General features: G+C 31.7%; 1 protein-coding gene across 2 annotated transcripts; it reads right to left on the bottom strand.

Annotated features, from left to right (window-relative positions):
* LOC148610626 (mitochondrial potassium channel ATP-binding subunit-like) lies at nt 1-27,721 on the bottom strand. 2 transcript variants are annotated; one of them, XM_088595840.1, is made up of 17 exons: nt 27,638-27,721; nt 22,008-22,335; nt 21,229-21,384; nt 19,011-19,156; nt 17,474-17,549; nt 17,013-17,153; nt 15,992-16,077; nt 14,955-15,052; nt 13,703-13,808; nt 12,613-12,805; nt 11,406-11,478; nt 10,280-10,413; nt 9,301-9,372; nt 7,375-7,553; nt 5,572-5,630; nt 1,731-1,819; nt 1-141 (listed from the first exon to the last, which is right to left on the bottom strand). In XM_088595840.1, exons 1-17 carry the CDS (start codon nt 27,670-27,672, stop codon nt 34-36), a joined length of 2,079 nt encoding a protein of 692 aa, XP_088451966.1. In that variant the 5' UTR covers nt 27,673-27,721; the 3' UTR covers nt 1-33. The 2 variants fall into 2 exon arrangements, with proteins under 2 accessions (XP_088451966.1, XP_088451967.1); XM_088595841.1 differs by lacking the exon at nt 9,301-9,372 and having other exon boundaries at nt 27,638-27,720.
* Nucleotides 27,722-27,845: the final 124 nt, after the last annotated feature.

Consider the following 27,845-nt stretch of genomic DNA (forward strand, 5'->3'; position numbering starts at 1 on the left):
TTTGAATTAAAATAATTTTTATTTCTCAATAAATTAAAAGAAATGTCCTCTCATTTCCTGAATTTCTTCCTCTATTTCCTGCTGTTTGATCAGTTCCCAATACAGGCCTTTCTTCTTCTTCAACTCGTCATGGTTCCCTTGCTGCAATTTAAAAAAAAAATAAGTTGTAATCAAAAGTGAAAGCAGTGTTAATTACAAACTGTCCATTAAAACCAGAAACATGATGGATAAAACACTTCACAAGCTGAGATAAATAAATAAACTGCTATCCATTGATGTGCTAGGTATACCCCCACTTGAACTGTAATCAATCAAAACAGAAAGTTGAAATTGAACAGCAACAAAAATCTCTAATAGTGTATGTCCAATACCAACTTTAAAATCAATCCATCCAATGTGGGTTAAGATAAATGGGAAGTTCAGAAAGACCGGAAGATAGACAAAGTAATTCCAATAAACCATCCACTCATTGAAGTGAGGGTATAATTAAGCAATTATACAAGATTCTTTTGAAGTCCTTTCACACTATTTGACCAAGACAAATACATACAGTATAGTGGATAATACTCAGTTTAATTCTGAAGAGCTGGGGCAAGTATGTACACCATTTAGGATTGATACAACATTGAAATTTGATCAAGATAAGACATTTGATGCAGGATAAGAATTTACCATGAAAACATCCAAGTGGCCCCTATTTGACCTTTAATTCCTAAATCGTTACAGTCACAACCTCAAACATGAATTCCAACCTTCCTATATAGTTAACTTATTGTCTGCACTTCAGGTAAATGCTTGTTTCTGCCCCCCCCCCCATTATTCCCCCTCATTCCTAAATGAATAAGGTCATAACCTTCAAAATCAATCCAAGTCTGCCCTTATTGGTATAGAACAATGAAAAAAAATATCATGAACATCCATGTAAGCTTTTACTGGAGTTAATAAATTGAAATTCCAATCATTTGATAGACTGAAAACTTGTTGTAAAATTTTATAAAGATCAACCAACCAATACTTAAACATTGCATAAAAACCAAGTGTCTACAGACGACAAGGACGCAACACCAACAATGCCGACAACAAGAAGGACAACAGCTCGATACAATTATTCAATCACTAAGTTTCTGTGGCTGTACATGTGTATTAAAACTACATAACAGCATATTCATAATCACAACAATATAATTATATTTGAAGACTGCACCATCTATAAATATTGCAGGCAATCAGGATTTTAGCCTAACATTTTTGTTTGGTAGTCCACAGATTAAATTTTGGTAGTCAGTATATATATAGTTCTTTACAATCATAGTCAAAGTTTAGTAGCCCACACCAAATTTTAGGGCCATTTTCGAGTGGGCCCCTGCTAATTTCAAACCCTGGCAAGTCATAATAATATATTATAATGATAATGGCAAGAAGTCAACATTTGATCATGCATTCTATGCCAATTATTGATTAAATAAGTTACTGTAAGTGTTTTCTCAGTTTTAATATTGCCTATATTCGTGGTAGTCACTGTGACATGAAAATAAAATATCACAGGATTTGCCATAAACAAATATTTCCCCTTACGTTGTATTTGATTTATTCCAGCATCGCAACAAATTTTCCACCAATAAAAATTAAATAAAACAACACTTATAATAAAGTATTAATTCTGTTATTTACAAAGCTGTACATGACTCCCTGTTCTAGCCCCTCTATAATAAACAAGAACAATTACCAACCTCTACAACTTTACCATCAGATATCACAGCTATAACATCAGCATCACGTATAGTACTCAATCTATGAGCAACAATCAGTACTGTTCTACCTAAAAAAAGAAAGCAAAACGAATAGATTACATGTCCTTTCAAGAATCTGGCAAGCGATAGAAAGCAAAATGAATAGATTACATGTCCATTCAAGAATCTGGCAAGCGATAGAAAGCAAAATAAATAGTTTACATGTCCATTCAAGAATCTGGCAAGCGATAGAAAGCAAAATGAAGATTACACCTCCATTCAAGAGTAAGACAAGTGGTGGAAAGCAAAAGGAACAGATTACTTGTCCATTCAAGAATCAGGCAATAATTGATAAGAAACAAAATCAATCTGTTAAATGAACAGATTACCGGGACATATCATTCCAAGAGTAAGTCGACCAATAGAAATCAAAATGAATAGATTACATGTCCATGTAAGACTTAAGCATGCAAAGATAGAAAACAAAATAAATTTACAACAGGTCAATATAAGAATCAGGCAAAAGGTAGAAAGTAAAACAAATAGATTACGTGTCCATGTATTATAAGAATCAGACAGACAATTATAGAAAGTAAGACAAATTGATTACATGTTCATGTCCATATACGAATCAGGCAGACAATTATAGAAAGTAAGACAAATTGATTACATGTCCTTGTATTATAAGAATCAGGCAGACAATTATAGAAAGTAAGACAAATTGATTACGTGTCCATGTGTTATAAGAATCAGACAGACAATTATAGAAAGTAAGACAAATTGATTACATATTCATGTCCATATAAGAATCAGGCAGACAATTACAGAAAGTAAGACAAATTTATTACATGTTCATGTATTATAAGAACCAGGCAGACAATTATAGAAAACAAACACATTTCTTCTCCATGTAAAAATTAGCAAAGCTATGAAAGAAAATAAAAAAAGATCACTTTTCCATGTAAAAATCAGGCAGGCATAGAGAGCAAACAAAATAGATTGATTACACCTCCATGTAAAGTTGATAACACACCACCAAAAAAGTTTAAACACATTCTGTAGCTGAAATATGTTTTATCCACACAACTCTCGTCTGAATATAGTTGAAACATTGCTGCTCCAACGTTAAACCCCAACAATTAATCAATCCACACAACTGGAACTTCTCAGCCTTTCATATTACACAAAAAAAAATCCTTGAATGCATTAGTCAGAGGTATCTATTTTATTTCATAGCTGAAATGGTTGAATTTTCACCTTTACTTTCTTCTTACCTCCTCTATTTATGCCTTTGAGGAGTTCCTCTTCTTTAATTTTAAGTGCCACATGGTGGATGGAACTAATGTGGTTTGCAAATTGCTACATTTCTGGCATAATTTAAAAATGTTTCCCTTCTACATCAGAAGTTATTTTTTGTGTAGTAGAAATAACCAAGTTAACTGTATTATCTAGACTATAAATCGATGTGGAGTACAAGTCGAATTGCCTAATTTTGACCAAAATCAATGAAAAAAACATAAATAAGTTGAATTTGGCAGATAAATCAGTGATTGGGATTAAAATTTTGCCAATGGGACTATGGCCCTCTTACCCTTCAATTCAATGAGACATTTTCAATTTCAATGGGCCATTCTAAAAAAAAACATGGGACAAAATTTGGAATAGCAGCTAAGGCCTGCTAGACATAGATATTGAAGACCAAATGTAGCATAAACAAACTTTAATTTACACTGCAGATCAAATGTTTATTAAGAGTTAACAATTAATTGTGTCAATTAATTGTCACATCAAATCACTTCTTTTCTGTTGTTAGAGTTTATATACTAATGTATTGTCCAGTGCTTTATCATAGTCTACAGATCCCCCATCAGTTAGACCCTAACTTTGATATTAAATAAGTTTATCACAAATGATAGGAAAGAGTCTTATTATTTTTTTTTTTTTTGGCTGCAATCAGATTCTGGATTTTTTTGGGGGGTGCTTCAGGACCAGATAATATGACACCACCATTATGAATATTTTCAATAGGGAGTTCATAATCGTGTCCAGCTGCCAAGTTAGTTTCTACAACAACTGCAGTTTGATTTTGGTAATTACCATCATTAATATTTTTTTAGGCTTTGAAAAAAATAATTTCTTCTGCCATGGGTCCAGCTTAAAAATGTCTTTGGTGGCATTTTCAATTTCAAATGGGACCGCCAGTCTACGCTTTTCTGATATTATCAAATTATTTTTATTCTTCAAAACAATGTTTTATGTTCTTTCAAAAGCTTAGGCAATCAAGAATATGTAATCCAAAAAATCTACAAAGTACCGTTTCATTCCCTGGTCTTCAAATCCCTCGTAAACATGGTGATCAAAACATCCCCCTGCAGCTAATAAAAACATTGTTAAAAGACACGTTTATGTCTTTTTTACTGTCAATGATGGAAACTTAATGCACGCACATGATGCAACACATTAGTCACTCAATGCACCATTTTAAGAGGAAATGTGTCTATGGCGCATGGTAATCCCAATCACTGATAAATGGAGGGTCAAATGTGCGCATTTATATCGTAGGTGTCAGCGAGATCCCAGTTGAGCAGTTTGTTTTTAATAGCATATCCAGCGATGTTACTTTGTATAGCTTTTCTGATTTAAATTAATATTTGTGTTTCTGTTAAAGTGTACTTCGTCATATATTTTTATTGAATGGCGTGTCAATGACTCTAACTCCTAAGATCGTCAGGTGTACGAAATTGTAAACATGTCAAGCACCCATGTGTGAAATAAGTGGGAAATTCTTTTGATGAATTGATCATAATTACAACCGGTAATTAATAAACATTATTACCTGGTATTACAAAATACAATAAAAAATAATTGCTACCTGTAAATTTGGTTGCAATCGTTTTAATAACACCTTAACTGAATTATAGTTTGAGCCACATGCGAATGTGTTTCGACATACCGTAAATGGGTATAAATATGCATATTAAAGGACCAATAGCTCTGGAACACTCGATTATGTCTTTCCAGTTAAAAAAGAGTTTTGTTAACATATCTTCTACAGTTTGTTTATACATTTTATATATTTTAATGGTTTCAAACTTTCAAAGTTTTTATTCACATCATCGTATTCATTCATAAAGTATAGCAGCACTGATCAATAATCTTCGCGTTCAATCACTGGTTTGACTGTTTCAGTGACGACTCTCGTTGATTGGAGTTTACCCACAATTTTGAATTCAGGATGAAGACCTAGGGTAAGGTACATAACTTATGAAATCAGTGATATGTTTGTATCGTATTCAATTTCACCAAAGGCTATCAAGCTTTCATTTAACACAGAATAAAATTATTCCAAGTTACTTTGATGCTTACATGACATTGATGTAAAATGCTGAATACAAACGTTCCAATGATTTTTAAGAGTTGTGTCCCTTACACTAGGTCTACCTCCTTAAAGCAATCAAAAGAAACTAAACAAATCTAATGAAATGCATCATAGAAGAACATTTTTTTTTTCTTGAAAAATCCTTATATTAGTCGAAGTGGACGATAAGTCGAGGCGGACACTTTGCTGTGTAAAAATATTGATTTATAGTCTGGAAAATATGGTAGTCAACACCATTATAACCTTAAAAATTCTTAATGTCCTCATTTCTTATTCAGTTTGAGGTCTTATGTGAGTTTTATTTGGGTTTTGTACATTGTTTTAGTTGTTTTGGTCTTCATTTTGTTTCCTTGGATACCCATGATTTACAAAAAATATTTTTGTAAAAATACCTAAAAGCTAAAAATAAATAATTTATTTATTGTTTCCATTGTCGTTCCTCTATTTTGCATTTAAACATACCTTGGATAACTTTATTCAGTGCTTCCTGTACTATTCTCTCTGATTCAGCATCAAGTGCACTGAAAATATAAATCATTTGCTGGTAAAAAGCATCAATTATACTTAAGCCGAAAGTGTTAGTCTTTGTAAGAATCAGGCAGTGGATGAAACATGGTATGATAAAACCCATCACTTTGACAGTGTAATTTGACTATTTGAACAATCAAAATCAAGGGAAACAACAAAATTTTCCAGATCATGTTGGTGCATTGAGATATAATTTCATTGAAATGTATTGTAAATGAACATTTAAAGGGCAGATAACTCTGTCAAAAACCTCATTTTTCTAACTTTCTGTTGAAAAAAAATATTAGCAAATCCAATGATGCAGAAATCAAATAATGGACTTTTCAATTATGGTAAGTATCCTTGAGTGAAATTATATTGTCATATCAGTGAGGTTTTGAAATGCATCTTTCTGATTTTTCCATTTTGCCTGATTCTTACAAATACTTACACTTAATTCATAAAATACTTAATAGAAATCATATGATAATAATTGGCATGCTTACGTATGTTCATGATATACCAGTATATGGTTTTCAAATAATAATCATGCAATAATCATGTAAACTATAACATCAATATTAATCATTTCAGGCTCGATTATGTGATCATCATATGTTCCCTTAATATGATTCTCATGTGTAACACTTTTAGCTATGTAAAGCACACATTTGTCCATTATATACCAGTATAGGGTTATCAAATTATAATCATGCAATAATCATATGCAAACTATAATATAAATATTAATTTCAGGCTCAATTATATGATGATGATATGTTGCCCTTAATATGATTCTCATCACAGGTACATGAGGATGGGTCCCTATATGAGCAAGTTGGTGCCACTCCCCATTTTTTCTATCTGATAGAATTTTCACTTATTTTTTGTTGTTGTTTTTTTCCCTTTTTCTATACAACATGGATCACCATTACAAATGCAAAAGATACCATCAAACTGCAGTTATTATCCACGTCCAGTTTCTGATATGTGTAGCCTATACACATATAGATAGAAAAAAAGTGGGAGGGGCACCCAGAGACTCATATAGGGACCTGCCCTCACGTACCTGTGGATTCTCATGTGTGATCCTTTTGGCTGTTTATACTATGATATAGATATCACAGCTGTTCAAAAGATGTATCCACTGGACAGAAGTTATTCACTGGATAAGTCTAGTTCAACCTTAATAAGATATCCTGTAGATAAATATTCATCAAATGGATGAACTTCCCAAAAAACTGACCCCTAGTTGCTCACATTTGCACATGAGACAACAAATTTTTACACCACAAAGAATTTGAAACATTTATGTTTCTCAGAATGTTTCTGTTGATAAGAATACTCCCACTCAACCATCTATGATATACAGGAGGTAGAAAAGGAATTAACATGAATAGGGGACACATGGTTCAAGTTATCATACTACCACTAAACATGTTTATAGCAATATACCAAATATTTAAGCATTCTTCCAATTTACACCTGAGAAATCTGTTACAAAAATGTGTAACATAAGGACTCAAGGAAAAAGTGATAGTAATATTGCCTCCACTCTAATGAGAGTTGGGGTATAATTATAAGATAGGTGGTCTTTATAAAACCGTACAAGTAAATTTTATGTAGAATGGACAATATAGCTATAGTTTAGTCATATTTTTAATCAATGCAGAATACAGATAGTCGTTTGACTATTTCTGTTTGCAACTATACTGGATGGGAATGATCATTTACAGTTTGCATATTTACAAATTTTACCTGGTAGCTTCATCAAGGACCAGTATTGAGGGGTTCTTGATCAAGGCTCTGGCAATTGCTATTCTCTGTTTTTGTCCTCCAGAAACAGTTACTCCCCTTTCTCCTAATACTGTATTATACCCCTGAGGGAACCCCTGAATAAAGCCATGGGCATTGGCTAAGTCAGCTGCTTCTAATACCTTAAAAAAAAACCACAGATACAGCTAACTATTTTATCTCCACTGTGTAGTTGCAATATGACTCCAGCAATTATTTCTACAAATACAAAAAAATTTAATTGTAAAAATTATTTTCATAAAGAATTGCAAATTGAGATTTTCCTAAAATTCTTACTCAACTCAAATGCTGACCAATCAAATCACTTGAAATTGAAGATTTGAGGAAAATCTTAATTTGAGATTTTTTATGTAAACCAAAACCAGATGTTCTAGGTTACCTGTCTTCCTAATTCAAATAGGAGAACATTCTTATGGCCTAAGTGAAGGAATCTTTTACATGTATTTTTTTCCTGTATTTGACAAATTTTTAGTCCTTTTACACTTTGCTTTCCACAAGAACATTTACCAGAGTTATACATGCACTTCTTTAATCACTACTAGATCTGTTTTCGGAAACTTTCTTTTCTCTGCATACGATGCTATCTTTTTGTGTAGTAGAAATGGTGGAATAATTTTGAATGGGTAAGACTAGAAGATATGCTAATAAAGTACATATATATCTATACCATTTCTTAATTCATATAACAATTTTCGGTAAACAGGAACTTCAAACACTTAAGACACTTCACATACACCTAACTTGAATATAGCTGAAATACTGCTGCTCAGCCGTTAAACCCCAATCATCAATTAATCAATCATACACCTAACCACACTTGAAGCTCCACTTCAAAACATAGTTTTTCTCAATTATAAAATATTTAATACAGGAGACTAAATTTTGAAGACTTTTTTTGACAAGCATAAAAACAGTGAATGTTAGAATTATTGAGTGGTATTATATTGTATCCTATTCTGTGTAATAATTACATATATAGTGCCTTAAGTGTACACTTAAATACCACACAGAGAAAACATGTTGCCAGAGACACAGTCGAGGTTGATACATTTTTTGGTATGGTATTCTTGCATAACAAATGATGGTGAGGGCACGATGTGTTATACATGTATTAAAGTTAATACATTTGTACCAGAAAATTTAGGGGGAATAATCCAGTCAAGAGGGTGAAATATCAGGGTGATAAATTTGAGCGATTTATCCTTCACCAAACTATTGCGTAGAGGGCAGATCATGTAAGGTACAGACTAAAATCTCCAACAGAAATTTCCAGATTTTTGCACCAAGTACAAAAAAGAAATAATATTGCAAAGGACAAAATTTACTTTTTAAAAGTGGAAGGTCCTAGACTCTTACAAGTCTACTTATGGAGGTAGACCTATGGTAAGAGACACAACTCTTATAAATCATTGAAACGTTTATATTCAGGCTCTTTATATCAATCTAATAAAGGCATCAAAGTAACGTGGATTGATCTCATTCTGTTTCAAATGAAAGCTTGAAAAGCTTGGGTGAAATTGAATATGATACAAACATATCACTGATTCCAAGAGTTATGTCCCTAACCCTACCTCTACCACCTTAAGGAAAAGCAAAAGTCTTTAATAAAGTGTCAATGAATATGTCCCAGATCGTGGGTAAATGAAATTTCAGATGTCATCAGTCAGAAAGTGAATGATCAGCAGTGGTGAATCCATGGGGAGGTTTGGGGATTGGAATCCACCTTTTGTAAGGAAATTTTGTTCAATTTGTGCGAAAACAAGCATATTTCAGCCTGATACCCCTCCTTTTCGTAATCAAAACCTCCAAATTTCTTTATTTCTTGATTTGCTATCTGACCTGGACTGCCACTATTATGACCCTTGTTACCTCTCCATCAGATGCATCAGGTCTGCCATATCTTATATTCTCCATTACTGTTGTAGCAAATAATACTGGTTCCTAAAACATTCAGAATAAAGATGAAGCTGCATGCATTTTCATGCTAGGTATACCTCCACTTTTTTCCATTAACTAAAAAGTGGCAAAGTCCCACAAAACTGTAAGTGGATTTTGTCAGCAACTAAATTCATGAACAACATACGCCCCATTTGTATAAAGTCACACATCAAATTTGAAATCAATCCATTTATTGGGAGCCAAGATAATTGCTATGAAGGTAAGGCCTATATGACTGGAAATTAGAAATTTGATATAGAAAAGTTTTTTTTCTGTTATTTACAATGTTAAATAAATAACTTAGAATATTCACCATATTGAAAAGCATTCCATCTTTCAATGATTGAAAAATCTGTGAATTTTCTTGCAAATATGCCAAAATAGAGCACTTTTGGGAACATTTTTGCAATTTGGAGTGCTCCCAACCCAAAATTTTTATTTATGATTTCTAAATGACACTTTGCAAGGAGTCTAAATCAGTTAAGATATCAAAGGGTCACATATCTTGGCAAAGACCTTTGTAAATAACAAACTTAACATTGAAAATTGGTATTTTTACCAATCTTGTTGTTTTTGGCAGATTTTAGGCTTCCATAAACTGAAAATTGATGAAATGGCGAAAACTAGAAACCATATTTAAAAAAATTAATCATTCATTCAACAGTAATAAGGTGAATCAAATATATACCATCCGTTTGTTGAGTTGAGTTGAAAAGAACAGACAAAATATGATTCTAGATGATATCTATAGTAGTTTATACTATCTCCCACAGTATTCAGAGTTTGGTTATGCCAAGAAAAAGATATATGGGTATAGTTTACACTACCAACCCCACAAAATTGCTGATAATGCCATATTTTCTGTTTATGCCCCAAAAATACAAAATTGTCTCCCCTGACCTGATATTACCTGATTAATAAAACCAATGGCTCGCCCTCGCAACCAAGAAGGATCCAGGTTCTTAATATTTGTACCATCGATACAAATCTCTCCTTCTTTCACTTCATAAAATCTTTCCAATAAAGAGGCAACTGTTGACTTGCCTGTAATTACAAATACAGGCAATTTTAGAAATACATTGTAAATACCTTATAAAACAATATGTATGCACAATATAGTAAATTTCATGCACTTATTTTGATTCTTTGCTTGATATTTGTTGACATATTTCTATTGTATTTGGTCTTTGGATTGTTTCTAATATTGTGAGGTATGACATCTGTTCCCAGTCTGTGTAGCTCACTTCCAACAACAATGCAACAGTCATACTGAATTTTTACAGGTTGTAATATATTGCACAAAATCAACATAAAAAAACCCCAAATATTCATATGATTTATATGTTTTAAAAAAATAAAGATCTTCAAGAAGAAGTTATTGTAAAAGTACTATTACTTTGGGGGAAAAACTATTTCCTTGGTATTAAGTAGCTGTCTTTGTAAGAATCATGCAAAATCTGAAAAATGTGGTACACCCCAAAAAAGGCTACATATTTTTATTTTTGTAATTAAGTTGTTTTATGGGTCTATATTATGAAATGTGTAATTATTCATTCAAATCTGTCTGCTCTTAGGAGATAATCAACATTGAAAATCCAGTAGATTCTATTGTATTTGAGTGTCATTTACAGAGATAACTCCCTTAATTTTGAATTTTACAGTGCATTCTATACATTTTTTATCTCCTATGAGCACAGTTTATACGAAAAACCAAATGTTAATTTCTGTTTACTGAAGCATTTTAAACAAAATATCAAAAATAAATATATGTAGACTTTTCACCCATGTATCACTTTTTGCATGATTCTCAGCTGGAATGCTACTTAATATTTTTTCAATGAGATTCTTGTATGCTCCTAAACCAACTGCTGTGAAAAAAACATGGGAACTCACACCAAAAAAAAAAACACCAATTATTTATAAGTCTTAAATATCCTTCAGTTTTCAAATCAACATTTGTCACATTCATTGAATTAGGTAAACTTCAAAATTGTGGAAACAATTCTTATTGTGTAAAAGTAAAAAGATTAATATACCTCCTCCTGACAATCCAACAAGGGCCACAACTCTTCCTGCTGGGATCTTTAGGGAAAAATCCTTTAAAACTTCCTAAATCATAAAAAAATATATTATAAAAGCTAGAGAAAAGTTTGAAATCAATGTATAATAGGTTTCCATGTCATTGGTTACGTTTAAACTTTTTATTATGTTATTAACTGGTCTGTTTTTTTTTCTTTGTTTTGTTTGGTTGATGTCTATTATTGTTTGTCTCAGGTTTCATTTTTTGTTTTAGGGTAAATGAATTTGCAATAGGAAGTACTATAAGTAACTTGAAACATATTGACTATGCCTTCTACGTACAAAGGAAACCACAAAACAGCATTTATTTTGAAATAACTCATGCAAACTTCATCTGACAAAATGAAATATGTAATGCTGAAAGAATAATTTTCATTAAGTACCTAACTACCTATGAGGCATGCAGGGATGATTAACGGGTCAAAAGACCACTCATTTTTTTTCACAGAATAATATATTGTTAAGAATATTTCACAGAATAGAAAAATTACTAAACATTTCATATATTTTTTCTTTTTTTTTGCAGATAAAAATTAAAAAAAAAAGCACTGAATTTTTCTTCGAGGGGAAGTTAACTCTCATTTTGCCAAAGGATTCTTTTATTATTTTGCACTTCAAATATTTTTCACTAGAGAACTTCATATGAAAAACAACTGTCCACTCCATCAACAAAATGACTGATGTAAACATGCAGAATATATGATAAAATCTCTTATAGGATGCAACTTCATAAGACTGCAGAGGTTGAACCCAGAACATTTTGTGCACACCATTCAAGCTCAATAAAGCTCTGAGTTTTGATTGCAATTAACAAGATAAGAATTTGACCATAATCAAGGTGGCTTTTTTTTTATGTCCACTATTTCTCACGGGTTAGAGTCACAATCCCCAAAATCAATCTAAGCCTTCTTTTTGTGATATGGTACCTTGTATTATAATTTTAAAAAGATCAACCATTACTCCTATAATTATGCTATTGTCCAAATGCTGAATGTCTATGAATGAGGATGACGAGGATGATAAGGATGATAATGACAACTTAATTTCACTATATGACCCCAAGTTTTTGCTGTTGTATAAAAAAATTGTGCTTTTTTTTAAATGTGTCATTGATTTCTTATTTAGCATGATTCTTTGATGGACTTTACTTAATTTCTCACAAACCTGTTCAGACCTTGTTGGATAAGAAAATCTGACATTCTTAAACTCTATATCGCCACGTAGAGTATAAAATGGTATTTTCTTTCCTCCAGTTAGTGGAATGCTGGGTCTATTGTTAATGTATTCAAATACTCTCGCTCCCGCACTCATGCCACGGACAACATTACCAAACAGCAATGAAAGCTGGGCTAAAGACCTGCAGTAATAAATTAAGTACATTTAATGTAAATTGAGATTTTTTTCTGAATCAATAATTGATTCTAATATCTACAGTATTCATTTAAAATTTACTTTAATAGGATGATGCATTAAAACAAGCGCTTTACTAAAGATCATGATTCTGAAACAAAATATAGGAAAAATAATAAAAAACAAAAGGGGTTTCCTTTCATACAGGCAACATTTTACCTGAAAATCATCAACATTGTAATGGTATAACATGTGGATAAATGTAAGAATAGTCATATAACATTATACATGTAGCCATAGGTGTGTATGAAATTGAAGAAATATGAATAGATACATGTATAATGCATACCATCATTTACACATAGAATATTCAATGTAAGATCAAAATACATATAAATACATGTACAGGTAGTCATTTTTAATTAAGAAAAGAACAATAAATCTTTTAAAGAAAGGTCTCACTAACCACTTCCAGGTCAAATGCCTACCCCCCTATATAGTACCAAAAACACACTGAACCTAGATCTATGCATTTTAAGTGCATTATTTGTGTGTATTCTGATTAAAAGTAGTCAAAATAAAGCTGAGAATGTGTACTTTAAAATCATATTTGTAATTTACTACAAAAGTGTATGAATATTGTATACATGTGTGAGTAATTTGCCTCCATGCTGTCAGTTAGCAGGAAAGGTAAAAAATGTGGATTTTCAGTAATATTTATTCAAGTAAATTTCTTGAAGAATGTCTACAATCATCGTACCATTAGCATAATGATTTTGAAAGTCTTATTTTCAAAACTTTGCTAATGGAAACGTTAAAAGTGATTAGTGAGACCAAAACTCAAAAATTCTGTATAATAAGTCTCCCTTATTTCATAAAATACTTCTCCTTTCATATTACTAACCTTTCAATAGTTTGGGTACAGACCAGGAAAGACATAAGGTCACCGGGAGACATCTCGTCCCTTGTCATCAATCTGCCCCCCATAAATATTGTACCTAGTACTATTCCTGAAAGGTGATAATAATTCCTCCTAAAAATGTTATATTTAGTACTATACATGACCTGGGCCCCACAAAATTTTAACAACTTCAATATTTAAACTTCCATGATAACTCTAATCAAAATCAATGGATTTAAAGGCATCAAAAATTTTATAGGAGTAAACACTGTTTTTCAGAATTTATTAATGTGTAAAATCGGACCATTCACTCACAAAACAAATAAAAGTTTGACATACTTTTATGTCAGGTTTGTGAGTGAATGGTCTGATTTTACACATCGATTAATTCTGGAAAAACAGTGTTTGGTGAAGCAATGGTAGCCATGTTGTTTACATTGTACATTGAATTTGCACTATTGTAAATTAAAACTGTCTTTGCTGAGGTCGTAAATGGTGAACAACCAATCATAAGGCACAAAAAAAGTATATGCTAATTAGATTGGAATTATTAAAGAATATTCTCAAATTTAATTAACTTGTTTTTGTAGCCTGGGGCCAGGAAGTTAATAACAACATATGCATACCTGTTGACCTTTGGAAACTCAAAATAGGGAAATTTCCCTCTTAAATTTTTTGCGAAAGAGATAGATTTGACATAGTGTCATTTCCAAGACATATTTTAGCTGTTAAATTTTTTATAAGAAATCTTGACAGGTTGTTTTCATACATTACCAAATCAGGTTAAAATTTTGAAAATAACTGTTATTTTAGTCCAAATTTTTAGCTTCCTGGCCTCCCCTTTTCTCCCCATCATAGAGACTGATGAAATATTGAAGTTCGAAAATTGGGATCTACCAGGAGACCAGCAAGGCAATGGGAGATGTTGGAATTAATGATTAAATATCGGGAGGCTTCAGCCAAAATCAGGAGAGTTTATACCTATGCATTTTCATTCTGCCTAAGCAAAGAAAATACTGAAAAGCTTTAAATAGATTAATCTTTCAAAAGACAGAGTAAAAATAATTAAACATATGTTAATCACATTCCTAATCAATTGATTGTAGATAAACATCCACTGACAAAAATTTTAAGATGAGAACTCTTAACTGGGTAATTGATATGATTGTTTTCAAAACACAGGAAGGCAAGTGACTCCAATCATGTATGTTATTCTCCATGTTCTATAACCCACATGTTTCAAAGAAAAGGTTACCATTTAAAGCTATATTAGATAACCCTTGAAATGCTCCTATCCCAATACCGAGCCATACATTTAGTCTGCTAGACTTGTCTACCTCTTTTCTGAATAATCTACAAAAGAAAACAAAAGTACCAGTCTTTGTAAGAATCATGCAAAATCTGAAAAAAGTGATACATCCCAAAAAAAGGCTACATATTTTTATTTTTGTAATCAACTTGTTTTATGGGTCTATATTATGAAATGTGTAATTATTCATTCAAGTCTGCCTGCTCTTAGGAGATAATCAACATTGAAAATCCAATAGATTCTATTGTATTTGAGTGCCATTCACAGAATTATCACCCTTAATTTTGAATTATACAGTCCATTCTATACAATTTTTATCTCCTATGAGCATGTGTTATATGAAAAACCAAATTTTAATTTTTGTTTACTAAAGCATTTTAAACAAAATATCAAAAATAAAAATAAGTAGGCTTTCCAACCATGTATCATATTTTGCATGATTCTTAGCTGGAGTACTACTTAAGTGTAATTTCCTTGTAAAAGTTTGTATTCTTTAGACTGCATTTCCATCAGTAATTAAAAACCAATCAAATCTAATATATATAGTCAGTCTTAGAGAAGTTAAGTTCACTACACGTAATCATAAAGAACAGACAGACAGGCAAACAGACAGATTATACTACTAAGTCCCTCAAATTTGCTGCCCTGGAGCATCAAGGATCAACAACTGCATGTAAAAAACACTTTCATAGAAACTATGTACATGTATATGAGTATAAAGAGTACAATTTTTTAATGGAAAGAAGATACCTCAACATTCATTTGCTCCCTATTTAAAGAATTGCCTCTAAAATACATTTTGATGTCATAGGAACAATGTTGTTTTAAACTGAGATGGATGAGGGACAGACAGACATGCAACTTTTTGGAGGGTACCACATAATACCTTGTGTGGCAGGGTATAACAACATGAAATGAAATATATTTTACAATGGCTGACACAAGATAAAAATTCAACTATCCTTGTGAAACATAAGACTTACTCCTTCTCCTTAGGTTCCATTGCAAATGCTCTGACTGTTCTTATGTTACCAATTGCTTCATCCGCGACAGCTGTTGATTTTGATAACTGGAAAACAGAGATGTAGAGTGAAACTTGATCTAACAGAACCACTTTTTGAACTAAAGGTATTTCTAAGTGGTATTTCTAAATTAACATGTAGGCAAATATTATATTTTCAACAGGTTCAAATTGCGTTGGAACTGGAATAAACAGACTTTAATAGATGTCTAGTTTAGACAGGTACCCAGTTTATTCAGGGTTCAGTTTATACAGGTTTTTACTGTAGCTAAAATTTGAAATAAATACTCGTAGCAAAACAGTAAGTATAATCTGTACCAACATTTGTTTTTGCTTATTTGTTTTTCTGATGCAGTCAATATAGTTTCGCTTTTCACCCTTTGACCTTAAGGACGATCTTCTATGGAAGGGCCAATTATCTGATCACAATTTCGTTTCCCGATTGGCCAAATACTGATCACTTAAAGCCGTTAAAATAAAACTGTATTGAAAATGTGTAATTGTGTAACATTTGTTATTTTCTGGAAAGAAATGTAGAAACCTAGAAATAAAAAGAAGAAAATTTTTACTGCGTCTGCTACCTGTTTTTAAAGACAGCACTTGTTTGTATTTATGTTGAAGTTAAATGCATCTTAGAATGAAAATACTAATGAGGTTAACACCTTATATTTATACAAAGACCTGCTATATATATATGTTGATTAAAATATCAAAATTGTTGTAATTTTGAAATAAAATTGAAGAGATACATATACCAAGTACCAAGTTTTCATTCTACACATGGCCCAATTGTAGTGTATTGCAACAGTGAAGCAGAAATGTGGAAAAGTGTCCAATATATAATGTACTGCAAGTTTTTCATCTTTTTTCTATCTATAAATGCAAAGGGTACTAAATGCAGAATTTCGTTCTTACAAAATAAATCACTACCCATGAATTATAATATCATAATCATCTACTTTAAATAAAATTACCCCTCCTACCTGATTTTGTGCCTCTTTAGACATTTTCCTGAGTCCAGATCCCATCACCGTACCGGTCCCTATGATAGCAGGGACCACAGTCACCATCAGCCCAGTCAGTTTGGGGGACACACTGTACATGGTGCCAACACAACCTATTGTCTGAAGCGAAAATAAAGTTTTAAGTAACACATATATCTTAATTCTGAAACTGACCTTTGATGTTGAAGCTTTGATCATCAGACAATAATCAGAATTACATCTGTGGGTATATAAATAGACAGAAAAATAAACCTTATTTTGCTATTCAGAATCCACAATTTGGATTTAAAATAATCAATATCAGTGTTAATACCTTGTCAAAGATATAAAAAAAATTGCTAAAAAATGAGATAAAGCTTTTCAGTAGAGATATTTTTAAGAATCATGTAGGTGCAGAAAGGGCAAACAACTACAACTTAAATTTAGGAATAATATATTACCTGTGCCACTGCTCTCAAACCAGAGGATATACATAGTTTAAATGAACTTTTGAAATCTTGAACATCCGAGGTCAGCCTACAAAAAGGGAGAAAAAATTAATCATTGAAAAGCGTTTGGCTAACTACTGACAAAATTAATTCTTGGTTCTAAAGCCCATTATTTCAATTTTGACAGCCTATACCCATTTTATTACCATACCAAAAAGATAAATACAAAATAAGTACCTCCCTATTTATTTATCTGGCTATAAACAATACACCATCCTCATCATATTTTTAGTGGGTGGGGGCAATAAGAAGGTAAACATGAAAATCTCTCCTTTACTCATTGGTTTCCATGAGAAATGGCAATGGAGCTGATGACCTGAAGAATGTTTACTGCTCTATTTACCAACAACAATGTTTCAAAGGGATGTGAAATTTTTCTAAATCTTTCATTCTAGAACAATATTAGAAGAAAAATTGGAGGTGTCATTGTGCTTGTTTTTTTTCAGATATAAGCATTTGAAACTTTACCGGGAAAAGAATTTTTCTAGATTTTCCATAGGTTTATCTTAGTAGGTTTTATCTATTAAAATACTGAAGAAATAACAAGGATTTCATTTTAAAAAAATCTTCCCAAATAACATTTTAATGCGTGTTTAATGAAATAATGAAAAGAAAAGTGGGAGTCACTAAGCAAAAAATATTAATGCTTTGAAATGGAAAAAAACAGTCGAGTTTGAAAATCTGACAGAAGTGGCAGAAAATGACCTACAAACTTCCGTAAGGCAATATTTACAACTTGTAAACATCCAGTACATACAAGATGATGCACCGGTATATAAAATCTTACTTAATGAGCAGTTGATGACAACTATTGACACACTTAAACTTTTGTATTTCAAGGAAGTGCTAAGAATTCAGTGTTAATAACCTTTGATATTTCAGGTAGATGATAATAGGTACTTTGGTGAATAAAATTTAAGACCATGAATTGATTCTCAGAATGACTTGTGAATATGATTCAACACTTAGGCATTATCATTTTAATATTGAGGGATGGGCTGGAATTTAATAAAAATAGCAATAATTATTCCATATTTGAGCAAAATTTTTTTTACTCAGCTATGGACAGCAAAAAATACTATAATTTAATATTTCTTCCATTACTTTACAATGTAGATTTTCAATTAAAAATTTTAACTCCAGCTGCTGCTAAAAATAATTGATTATTGCAGGCTTGCGGCAAAACAAAAAAAACTAACTCACAATAAATTCCCAGTCCCCCCCCTTTGAGAAGAAAACTGTCCGCACCTTAGTCTTGCTTTGTATTGCAAAAGGAAAGGTCCAACCTATTTTGTACAAAAGACTTGTTTGTATTATTTTATTGTATCAGGCTAAGGCAGTTCTTCCATGCGGTAAATGCAACACTTTCCAATAAAAATTTAAGTGTTGAACTAAATTTTTGTGGGGAAATTTTGCAATCACCCTATGGCATTACTAACTCAGCCAACTCAGCAATGTTCTAATATGACACACATTGAGAGATACCCACCTGTCAATCAGCTCTCCAGTTTTATTTTTGTCGAAAAACTCAATATCTTGTTCCAGATAGGCTTCAAAAAGTTGTCTACGGAGATTGTTGGCAACATTCTCTCCAACAGTTGTAAGCAATGATATGTATGAAAATGTTAATATTCCCTGTTAAAGAAAACAAATTGTTCTTTTAACACATTAATGAAGAACATTGCAGGAAAGCTTTAAAATCTTTATTTTGGTTTGCTTATATGTCATGTGTATCTTATAAGTAAAAAAAAAGATTAAATAACTAGTATTCATTCAAATTTATGTAAAAGTCCCACAAAGGGGATACATCCAATACTCTTTGACTTTGAACCTAAAAAATATTAAGTTGAATGATCTCCCCTAGCAAGCATTTGCTTCATTTTAGGGTTGTTCCAGTAAAACATGGACAGGTGAGAGGTCTGTTTTATTCTTTGTATATGGGTGGGGGTTCATGTCTCTAGACAAAATATAAATTTTACTACAAAACATCACTAGAACTTCTATGGGTGGCTTCCTAACTTTATATATTTCCATGGAACAGCCTATAAAACTTTATACTTTTTATGTATAAATTTCTTATAATTCCATTTAATGGTTAAAGAAGTTGTAACTACAATTAAGTTTCATGTTTACTAACAAACATAAGGAGAAAAAGAGTTTTTTGTGGTTTTTAACACCTTTCAGTAGACATACTTCCAAGACAGTTAGAGTGGGGAAACGCTCCCAGACCCAGAGCAGGTTAGAGCATCTACACAGCAGCCAGCCACTAGTAAGACATACTCTGACCAAGTTCTTTGGTCAAGTGTCCCGAAGGCTGGGCTCCTCTACCAACACCAGTTGGTTGTACTAATATACTAACATTGACCCTGAGAGATCTGTATGGGTATTCAAGGTCGTTAACAACCCCCAATCATCATTGTTGTTTTAAGAATGACAGTAAATTAGTTAGTGATGTTGTACATTTATTGGTGCCATTTGATTACTCATCAATATGTACTGTTAAAAGGGAAAAATGAGTACCTCACAATTAATATTTATTTCACAAAATTTAGACAGCTGTAGCCATTTAATTTATAAAATCTTTCCAGAAAATTACAGTGAAATCTATAGAAGCTGAACCTTAAATAAACCAGAAATGTATCAAAATAAGATATTTTCTGAAAACTCTAATCAGTAAGTATGGTAAGTTTTTCAGTAGGTATGGTAAGTTTATCAGTAGGTATGGTAAGTTTTCAGTAAGTATGGTAAGTTTATCAGTAAGTATGGTAAGTTTTTCAGTAAGTATGGTAAGTTTTCAGTAGGTATGGTAAATTTATCAGTAAGTTTGTTAAGTTTTCAGTAGGTATAGTAAGTTTTTCAGTAAGTATGGTAAGTTTTCAGTAAGTATGGTAAGTTTTTCAGTAAGTATGGTAAGTTTTCAGTAGGTATGGTAAGTTTTCAGTAGGTATGGTAAGTTTTTCAGTAAGTATGTTACGTTTTCAGTAGGTATGGTAAGTTTTCAGTAGGTATGGTAAGTTTTTCAGTAAGTATGGTAAGTATCAATGCATTTTGAACCTGTGTAAACCATACAGCATTCTACATTGAACGAAATCTGTATATTATAAGGGGTTTTGTTTAGATAGGTTTTACTGTATGAGTAACACACTGTAAGTGTACATAATGTTTACATGGTACAGTGATTGGGATTAAATTTTGAGAATAGGCCATTTCAAATTATCATCGGAACATGGAGAACTTCAATGCAACTCTTTTATATATTCTTTGTAAATTTTTTTTTTTTTATTTTAATGGGACAATTTCAGCAAGTATAAAATAAAAGGCACAAGGCCCCACTAAGGCCAAAAAAATAATTGTATTGTTTCTTGCCACCAGCAAGAAAAAAAAAGGTAGGTCACTTTAAAGATGGTAAATAACGTAGGGAAATTATTTTATATTTCACCAACATTTTACTTTGAGTTGTAGAGGAAACAATCTAGACATAAAGGTGTCTGAGCCAATATGGCCCTTTTTTAGGTTAGCATAGAAAACTAGGGTAGGTAGGGTAGCAGGAAACAGACATTTTAATTTTTGGCCTAATCCCTATAACTGAGTGTATATTCACAAGTATGAACTTTGATAAAAAATATGTCAGTGTGAAAAGAGTTCATACAAGAGTATTCACTATACAATGTCATGATTAAGTACAAACCATGTAAAATGTACTTTACCTGGAGACTGTAATACTGAATTAACTTGATTGCTGGTTTCTTTATTTCTTCTAAAACATTTTTCAGCTCATCTCTGGAGGAACTTGATATCACATTCACCAAATCACCCAACAATACTGGAATTCTGATGTTTATAAATGCAGCTGCAAGAGCACTCTGGAAGGAATCATTTAGCATGGAAAACATTTTTTCATACAGGAAAAGTAATATTTAACATAAGATACCCATTTACATGAATGTACTAAATATGTAATTCCTGATGCCATATAACATGTTTCATGATGTGTTATGCAGTGGTGGATCCTAGGCTAGCCCCCCTTCCCCTTTCATTGGAAATGTTTGCAAATTTTGTTCATGTTTTGCACAATTAGGACAAAAAACACTCTTTTTTAATTAATTTACATACTGGAACAACCCCCTCCCACCTCAGCTTCCTTGATATGCACATTTTCAGGTGTGACAATAAGCTCCAGTGTGTATTGAGAATGGATTCATATATTGTAACTAAAGGTTTAATTTTTTAGATTTTTTTTTCCCAAAACTTTCATGAGTTTCAAAGTATTTCACTTGGTTAACAGGATGGCACAAAGCCTATTAGATGCAGTTAAATTCTGATGTTATAAGCTTTATTATAGTAGCATAAAAGTATTTTTTTTATTTAAATTCATGAGTCTTTGGCCATGACATTCTTATGAAGTTATATAGACCTGTTGATTATATTAGTTCAAAAAAAGTTTTGAACATCAATTATGAATCCAGGCTAATCAGTTGAAACTTACAAGTATTGCTGCTATCAAATATCCTAGCTCAGGAACTAAAAGAGAAAAAAAATTCTTCCAGTCAAATTTAGCTTCTTCACCCTCTGTTTTATTGCTAAGATGATCTAGTCGAGATCTGATAATAGGACTTTTGCACTGTACACTTGGAATGTTTCTTAAAGCTACAGCACCACATCCACAAAATCCTGCTGCACCAATCACCAATTTACTGCCTTTCCAAAACTGCTTACTTGGAGTTGATGTTGAAAATGACCTGAGTTTCAATTTGATGTCTAATCTTATGAAGTCTCCATTTCTTAGGAAGGATTTTGCACTATTGCTAATGAACCTGTATGTAGAATAGAAAATACTAGTATAATGAGACCTGTCTAAACCAAACCCTGAATTAACCAAAAACCTGTCTAAATCGACCCTGAATTAACTGAAAACCTGCCTAGACCAGACAAGTTTTGAAGTCCAATCGTGTCAGTTTAAATGTATTTTGAACCTGGATAAATTGTATACCTATCCTAACCGACCAAATTCTACAGAAAGAAAGGGGTTCGCTTTAGAGAAGTTTTACTGCACATATACTATTACCACAGTATACATTTTTTTTTGTACATTTACAGAAGTCCAAGTCCTCATTATAGAAATCAAATGATTCACTATGAATCTTACATTTGACCTTTGAATCACTGAGAGTTTGAATTTACATTGTAAATAACAGAAAATAAATTATGACACCTAGTCCTATGCAGGAAAAGGCAGACCCATAGAATAGAATAATTTATTAAAACCAATCTCCTGCCATTTCTGGCATATATAATTGCAAATAGTTAGCATATACATGTACAATAAAATTGCAGCTGAACCAATAAAAATGAAAAGAAAAAAAAGAAAAATTTTCTGACAATATTACATAAGAGCATGGTTATTACAGGAATTTTTGGGATCACTTCTTACTTATGTAGATAAATGCATGAAGTTTGAAAGTTGGTTGATAACATACTCAATTTCATTTATCATTAACTAAATCAATTTATCTCATTGTGATAAAAAGGTGAAATTTGAACAACAGTTGTCTAAAATGTTCAAGAATGTTTGTCTATAATTTTAATACTTTTTACATGCAAGTAGAAAATGAATTTCATCTTCCATGCAATCAGCATCACACATAATGCATTTTCTCTCAACTCACTGTTTCTTTTTCTTATAATGACCTCTCTCTATTTCTAAGGAATGGAAACCGATTGTAAAGGATTTATAACATTTTATTAAATCAAAATTCTTGATAATGATCAAGTTACTTTTCTTTTATGAATCTGTTTTTGAATAATGCAACTGTTCCCAATTTCCCAACTTGTTCATTAGCAAATTTCTTTATTCCTTACTCCATCTTGCACAGGTTTGAAATTTTCTATTACAATTTTTTTTTTATTTTGTTTATAACATTATGAACATATGACTTAACATGACTTTACTACAAATACAAATATAAACATTTTATTGTACCAACATATTCACAATAATTAGTCATGATACAAGACCAAATAGACACAATGGTTATAAAGAGGAAAACTGCATATACACCATGAGTGGTGGCGACTAATTTTGAATACAAAAGTATTTACACTGAATCAGTAAGGGCTAAACAATGATTTACATAATCAATAGTAGCCTTAAGAGTCATTTTTGAACTGCTGTTAAGGAAGATGTTCTTAATATTTCTAGTAGATAAATTTTCCTAATTTTCCTTATAGAAAACTTTGAGTGTTTTAATATATAAAACATAGGTCACCGTACTTAATTTTGAGATAACTGAGCCTTATTAAAGCCAATATCTAATTACATTTTATATGGATTCTGTGGGGAATTTTCAATATTTCGCAAACTTCTGAATAAAATTGCTGACAAATTTTTTTATAACTTTATACAAAGAATACATATACTAGACTGACATTTCTTGCAATATTAAAAAGACTACAATACCTTAACATTTCAATAGAACATTTTCTCACCAATTATCTCCCCTTAGAAAAAGGGTTTTTCTTTATTTAAATGTTGTTTTTTTTATTTTGCAATTCTAATTTTTATGTAAAACTATCATTTGAAGTTATTTAAATGCATGTATATTATTTTTACATCACTTCAAACACTAGTAGATAATAGAACATATATATATAATTTGATCCTCTATCCAACATAATAACACCTAGATGAACTGTCCCGTACTACCATACATCGTGTACTAAGTTACAGCCCTAGATTAATCCTACGAGGAGGAATGACCCGGCCAGCGAATGCTATATTTTATATAGCCTAGCTGGCCGAGTGGTCTAGGGAGCTGGATTTAGTGCAGGCGGTGTTACCATAGATGTCAACTCGTACCTCTGTGACATCTATGGCAACACCGCCTGCACTAAATCCAGCTCCCTAGACCACTCAGCCAGCTAGGCTATATAAAAATATAGCTTTCGCTGGCCGGGTCATTCCTCCTCGTAGGATTAATCTAGGGCTGTAACTTAGTACACGTAGTACGAGCGGTACGAGTTCGAGTCTCGCGGAGGGAACGACCAAAAATTTGCATCACAAATTTGACAGTTCTAACATCGTTGGTAATTTTTCAGACCCTTCTATAAGTTTACGTTATCTTCCCTGTATCAATTTGATCCCTATGGACCAGTGTAGCAAATAGAGTCGTCACATTCTGAGACGTTGTGTATATATACATATATATATATATGTGTCGGAATGACTTTGCTAGATGAGAGAAAAGACTGTGCCGTGTAATGGGTATGATCCACCTTAAATATTAATGTAATGTTATTTTCTGTAAATGAATTAAAATTTGACATGCTTTTTTTTTATTTTACAAATAAACACTTGTCCATACTGATTGTAAGCACCTTCAATTTGGTTTGCATTGCATGATTTGCAAATTCTGTCATTTACAGGTACATGTATATTTTTATACCGCCCTCTCTCAATTGCAAGGGAGTGGGTACTTATTTTGATTTAACAAATTGTGGATCCATCTGATTTGTAATTACAAACATCTCCATAAGAAGGTTTATGGTTAAATTTTACAATTTTATTTAAAAATGTGTTTTCTGCTTTCCTTTAAACTGCAGTGTTGAGTTCTGGTCAATGATTATATTATTTTATTGATTATCTCACGACAATACTGTACTTGTATGCCTATCAGCATTGGGTCTTGGATAACTAGGATGTCCTATGATTTAGGAAGAATACAAAATAGTTCTGAATGGTTAAAATATCAACTTCACGTACATTTTTCTTTTCAAAGGCACCATTATACAAAAAAATATATTCATACTTTATAAACATAAGTATGTACACAATTGCATATACATGTATTTTTCCCCCTAGTCAAATATGGTATTGTTATTGTGTCCTTAGCAGGTCATTGATTTGAATTAATTAACTTTGAACTTTATAAATGTATTTGGATCAAGCCTCTCAAGAGAGTTAATTACTTCTTAAGAGTAAGAATTACTTTTAATAAAACTACATGTAGCTCAAACACTTTACAGCTATATAAACCTAGTGAGATTTTTTTTTTTAGTTTGGGGCAAATGTAACTGCATTACATACAACAAAACATGTTCTCATTTTCAGTGTTACATTGTAAAACATATTACTATCCAAATCAAATTTTATCCTGTGGAAATCATTTCACTGTGGAAAGTTTTCCATTCCTATTAGATTGTTTCCACTACTTGAACAATAATATTTACTATAATTTATTATGAAAAAGCTAGAGGTAGTCATTATTGTACACAGGATATTATTTCATACTATTAAATAATATCCTGAATATACTTCACATATGAATAGTGAAAATAATTCATGCTCTTGATAAAATGGATGATATTTATCAATTACATAATATCCTGGATGAAAAACTATGTGTAAAACAACCCATGAAATATCATCCAGGATATATACTTATTAATATCTGGACCTATAACTTATCATAGTGAATTTATATACAAAAAAAAAATGTCATAATCCGCAAGCATTTAGAAAAAAAAGTCAGAAAAACGGATATTTCTGTGAATTTAGTTCAGTTCAAGGCCCATAATTTTGGTAAAAATCATTGGAGCATAACCAACTGCAGCCTTGTCATGTAACTTACCATGGTGAATTTTTACTGTTATTTCTGTGAATTTTGTAAAGTTCAAGGCCAGTAATTTTGATAAAAATCATCAGAGCAAAACGAAAATTAAACTTAATCTGTAACTTATCATGGTGAATTTATATACCAAAAACATGTCAATATCTGCAAGCATTAAGAAAAAAAGTCCAGAAAACTGATGATAGACTGACAGACGGATGGATAGCTGGGTCAAAAACATTTTACCCTTTGCAACTTCGTTGCATGGGGTATAATAACATTTCATATAAAAAACTATCCAAATTGTTAACACCTATAACACTGTGACCTCTTTTTACCCAACAAATAAATAAGCCCCACTTTTTTAATAATACCCCTAAATAAAATCCTTTCACAAACTTGTGTGTTTAATCATCATATAGTTGAGCATGGAAACAATCTGATAGCCATGGAAAACATGGAAAACTACATGTATTATGAAATATCCCTGGATCAAATTTGATATTATTTTTTTTCCTGGGGAAAAGTATTTCACAAAGGATACTATTGGATTTTACAACATCACACTTTAATTTAATTGGTAAATTGAAGGAATTTTAAATGACAGGAAGACATACTGAACCAGCATTAGTCCATCTTTTGAGATGGAAAAATTCTTATTTATTGATAGTTAATATCTTCGAATATAGAAATTGATATTTAAAATGTTCAGGATTATCTGGTCAAAAGATCTTGTGTTACAGAGTTGGCTTCAACAAGGGGAACTTGTAGAGCAAGGTAGCATTCAACGAAATACTATTTTCAACTTCTCGATTTTATTTTTTATTGCGCCATCTTTTACGCACCCCAATCATCAACAACATAAATTATGTACAACACGTTCCGACACCAAAAAAATATGGATTTACTAAAATGTATTTATCACAGAGCTGGACAGTCATATTCTTACTTCAAATTAGATATTATTATTCAGAAGAAAATATAGATGAAAATGGATGAACTTACAAAAAGCATGTGCAAAAATATCATATATTTTACACTTGTAAAAGAAGAGAGGTTTTTTATTGATTAAAAAGCTAGCTACTACAAATCATGAGACAGCTTTTGGGATTCTATGTAGCATCTGTGATCTCGCTTTACCTCTTTGAGTGCCCAGATGTTAAGAAAAGAGAATTCACAGCAAAATTGAAGACACGGTGCTAGCTGACAAGGAGTTCAAGCTTTTCGAACAAGCACATATTGTCAAGAAAAGAAGTAGGTAAACATTATACCCAGGGGTTTGTAAATGGGGTAATGGATGACAGTAACTTCAATTAAAATCCCTGATGCAAAATTTAACAGATACGTATACATGCTTGTAGTTGTACATGTACTTGTAGTCAATGTAGAGTATTAAAGGTCAATACTTTCGCCAAGTCATTAGACATTACATTACAATGAGTCGCAAAAACGCCTGTGTGTGGTAATTAAGTTCTGTTCATATCTAGCAAGTACAAATATAAAAGTATACCTTAGTTTATTTCCTGAAATAGTAAAAGAGCGCATGTTTCTTTTCTTTTCACATTGTTTTGAAGGGGTATTTTTTACAGGGGAGAGAGACAAACATTTACGTATGCTTTTCAACTTTTTAAAACAGAAAGCCTAAGTGTATAAAGTAACCTTCGAGTGTATAATTTTTAGCTCATTGTGAAGAAAATTTTAATTTCACTGATATTTTA

The sequence above is a fragment of the Perna viridis genome, chromosome 8 (genome assembly GCF_037379345.1).
Source record: "Perna viridis isolate PV_CMFRI_1.1 ecotype Kerala chromosome 8, ASM3737934v1, whole genome shotgun sequence".
NCBI lineage: Eukaryota > Metazoa > Mollusca > Bivalvia > Mytilida > Mytilidae > Perna > Perna viridis.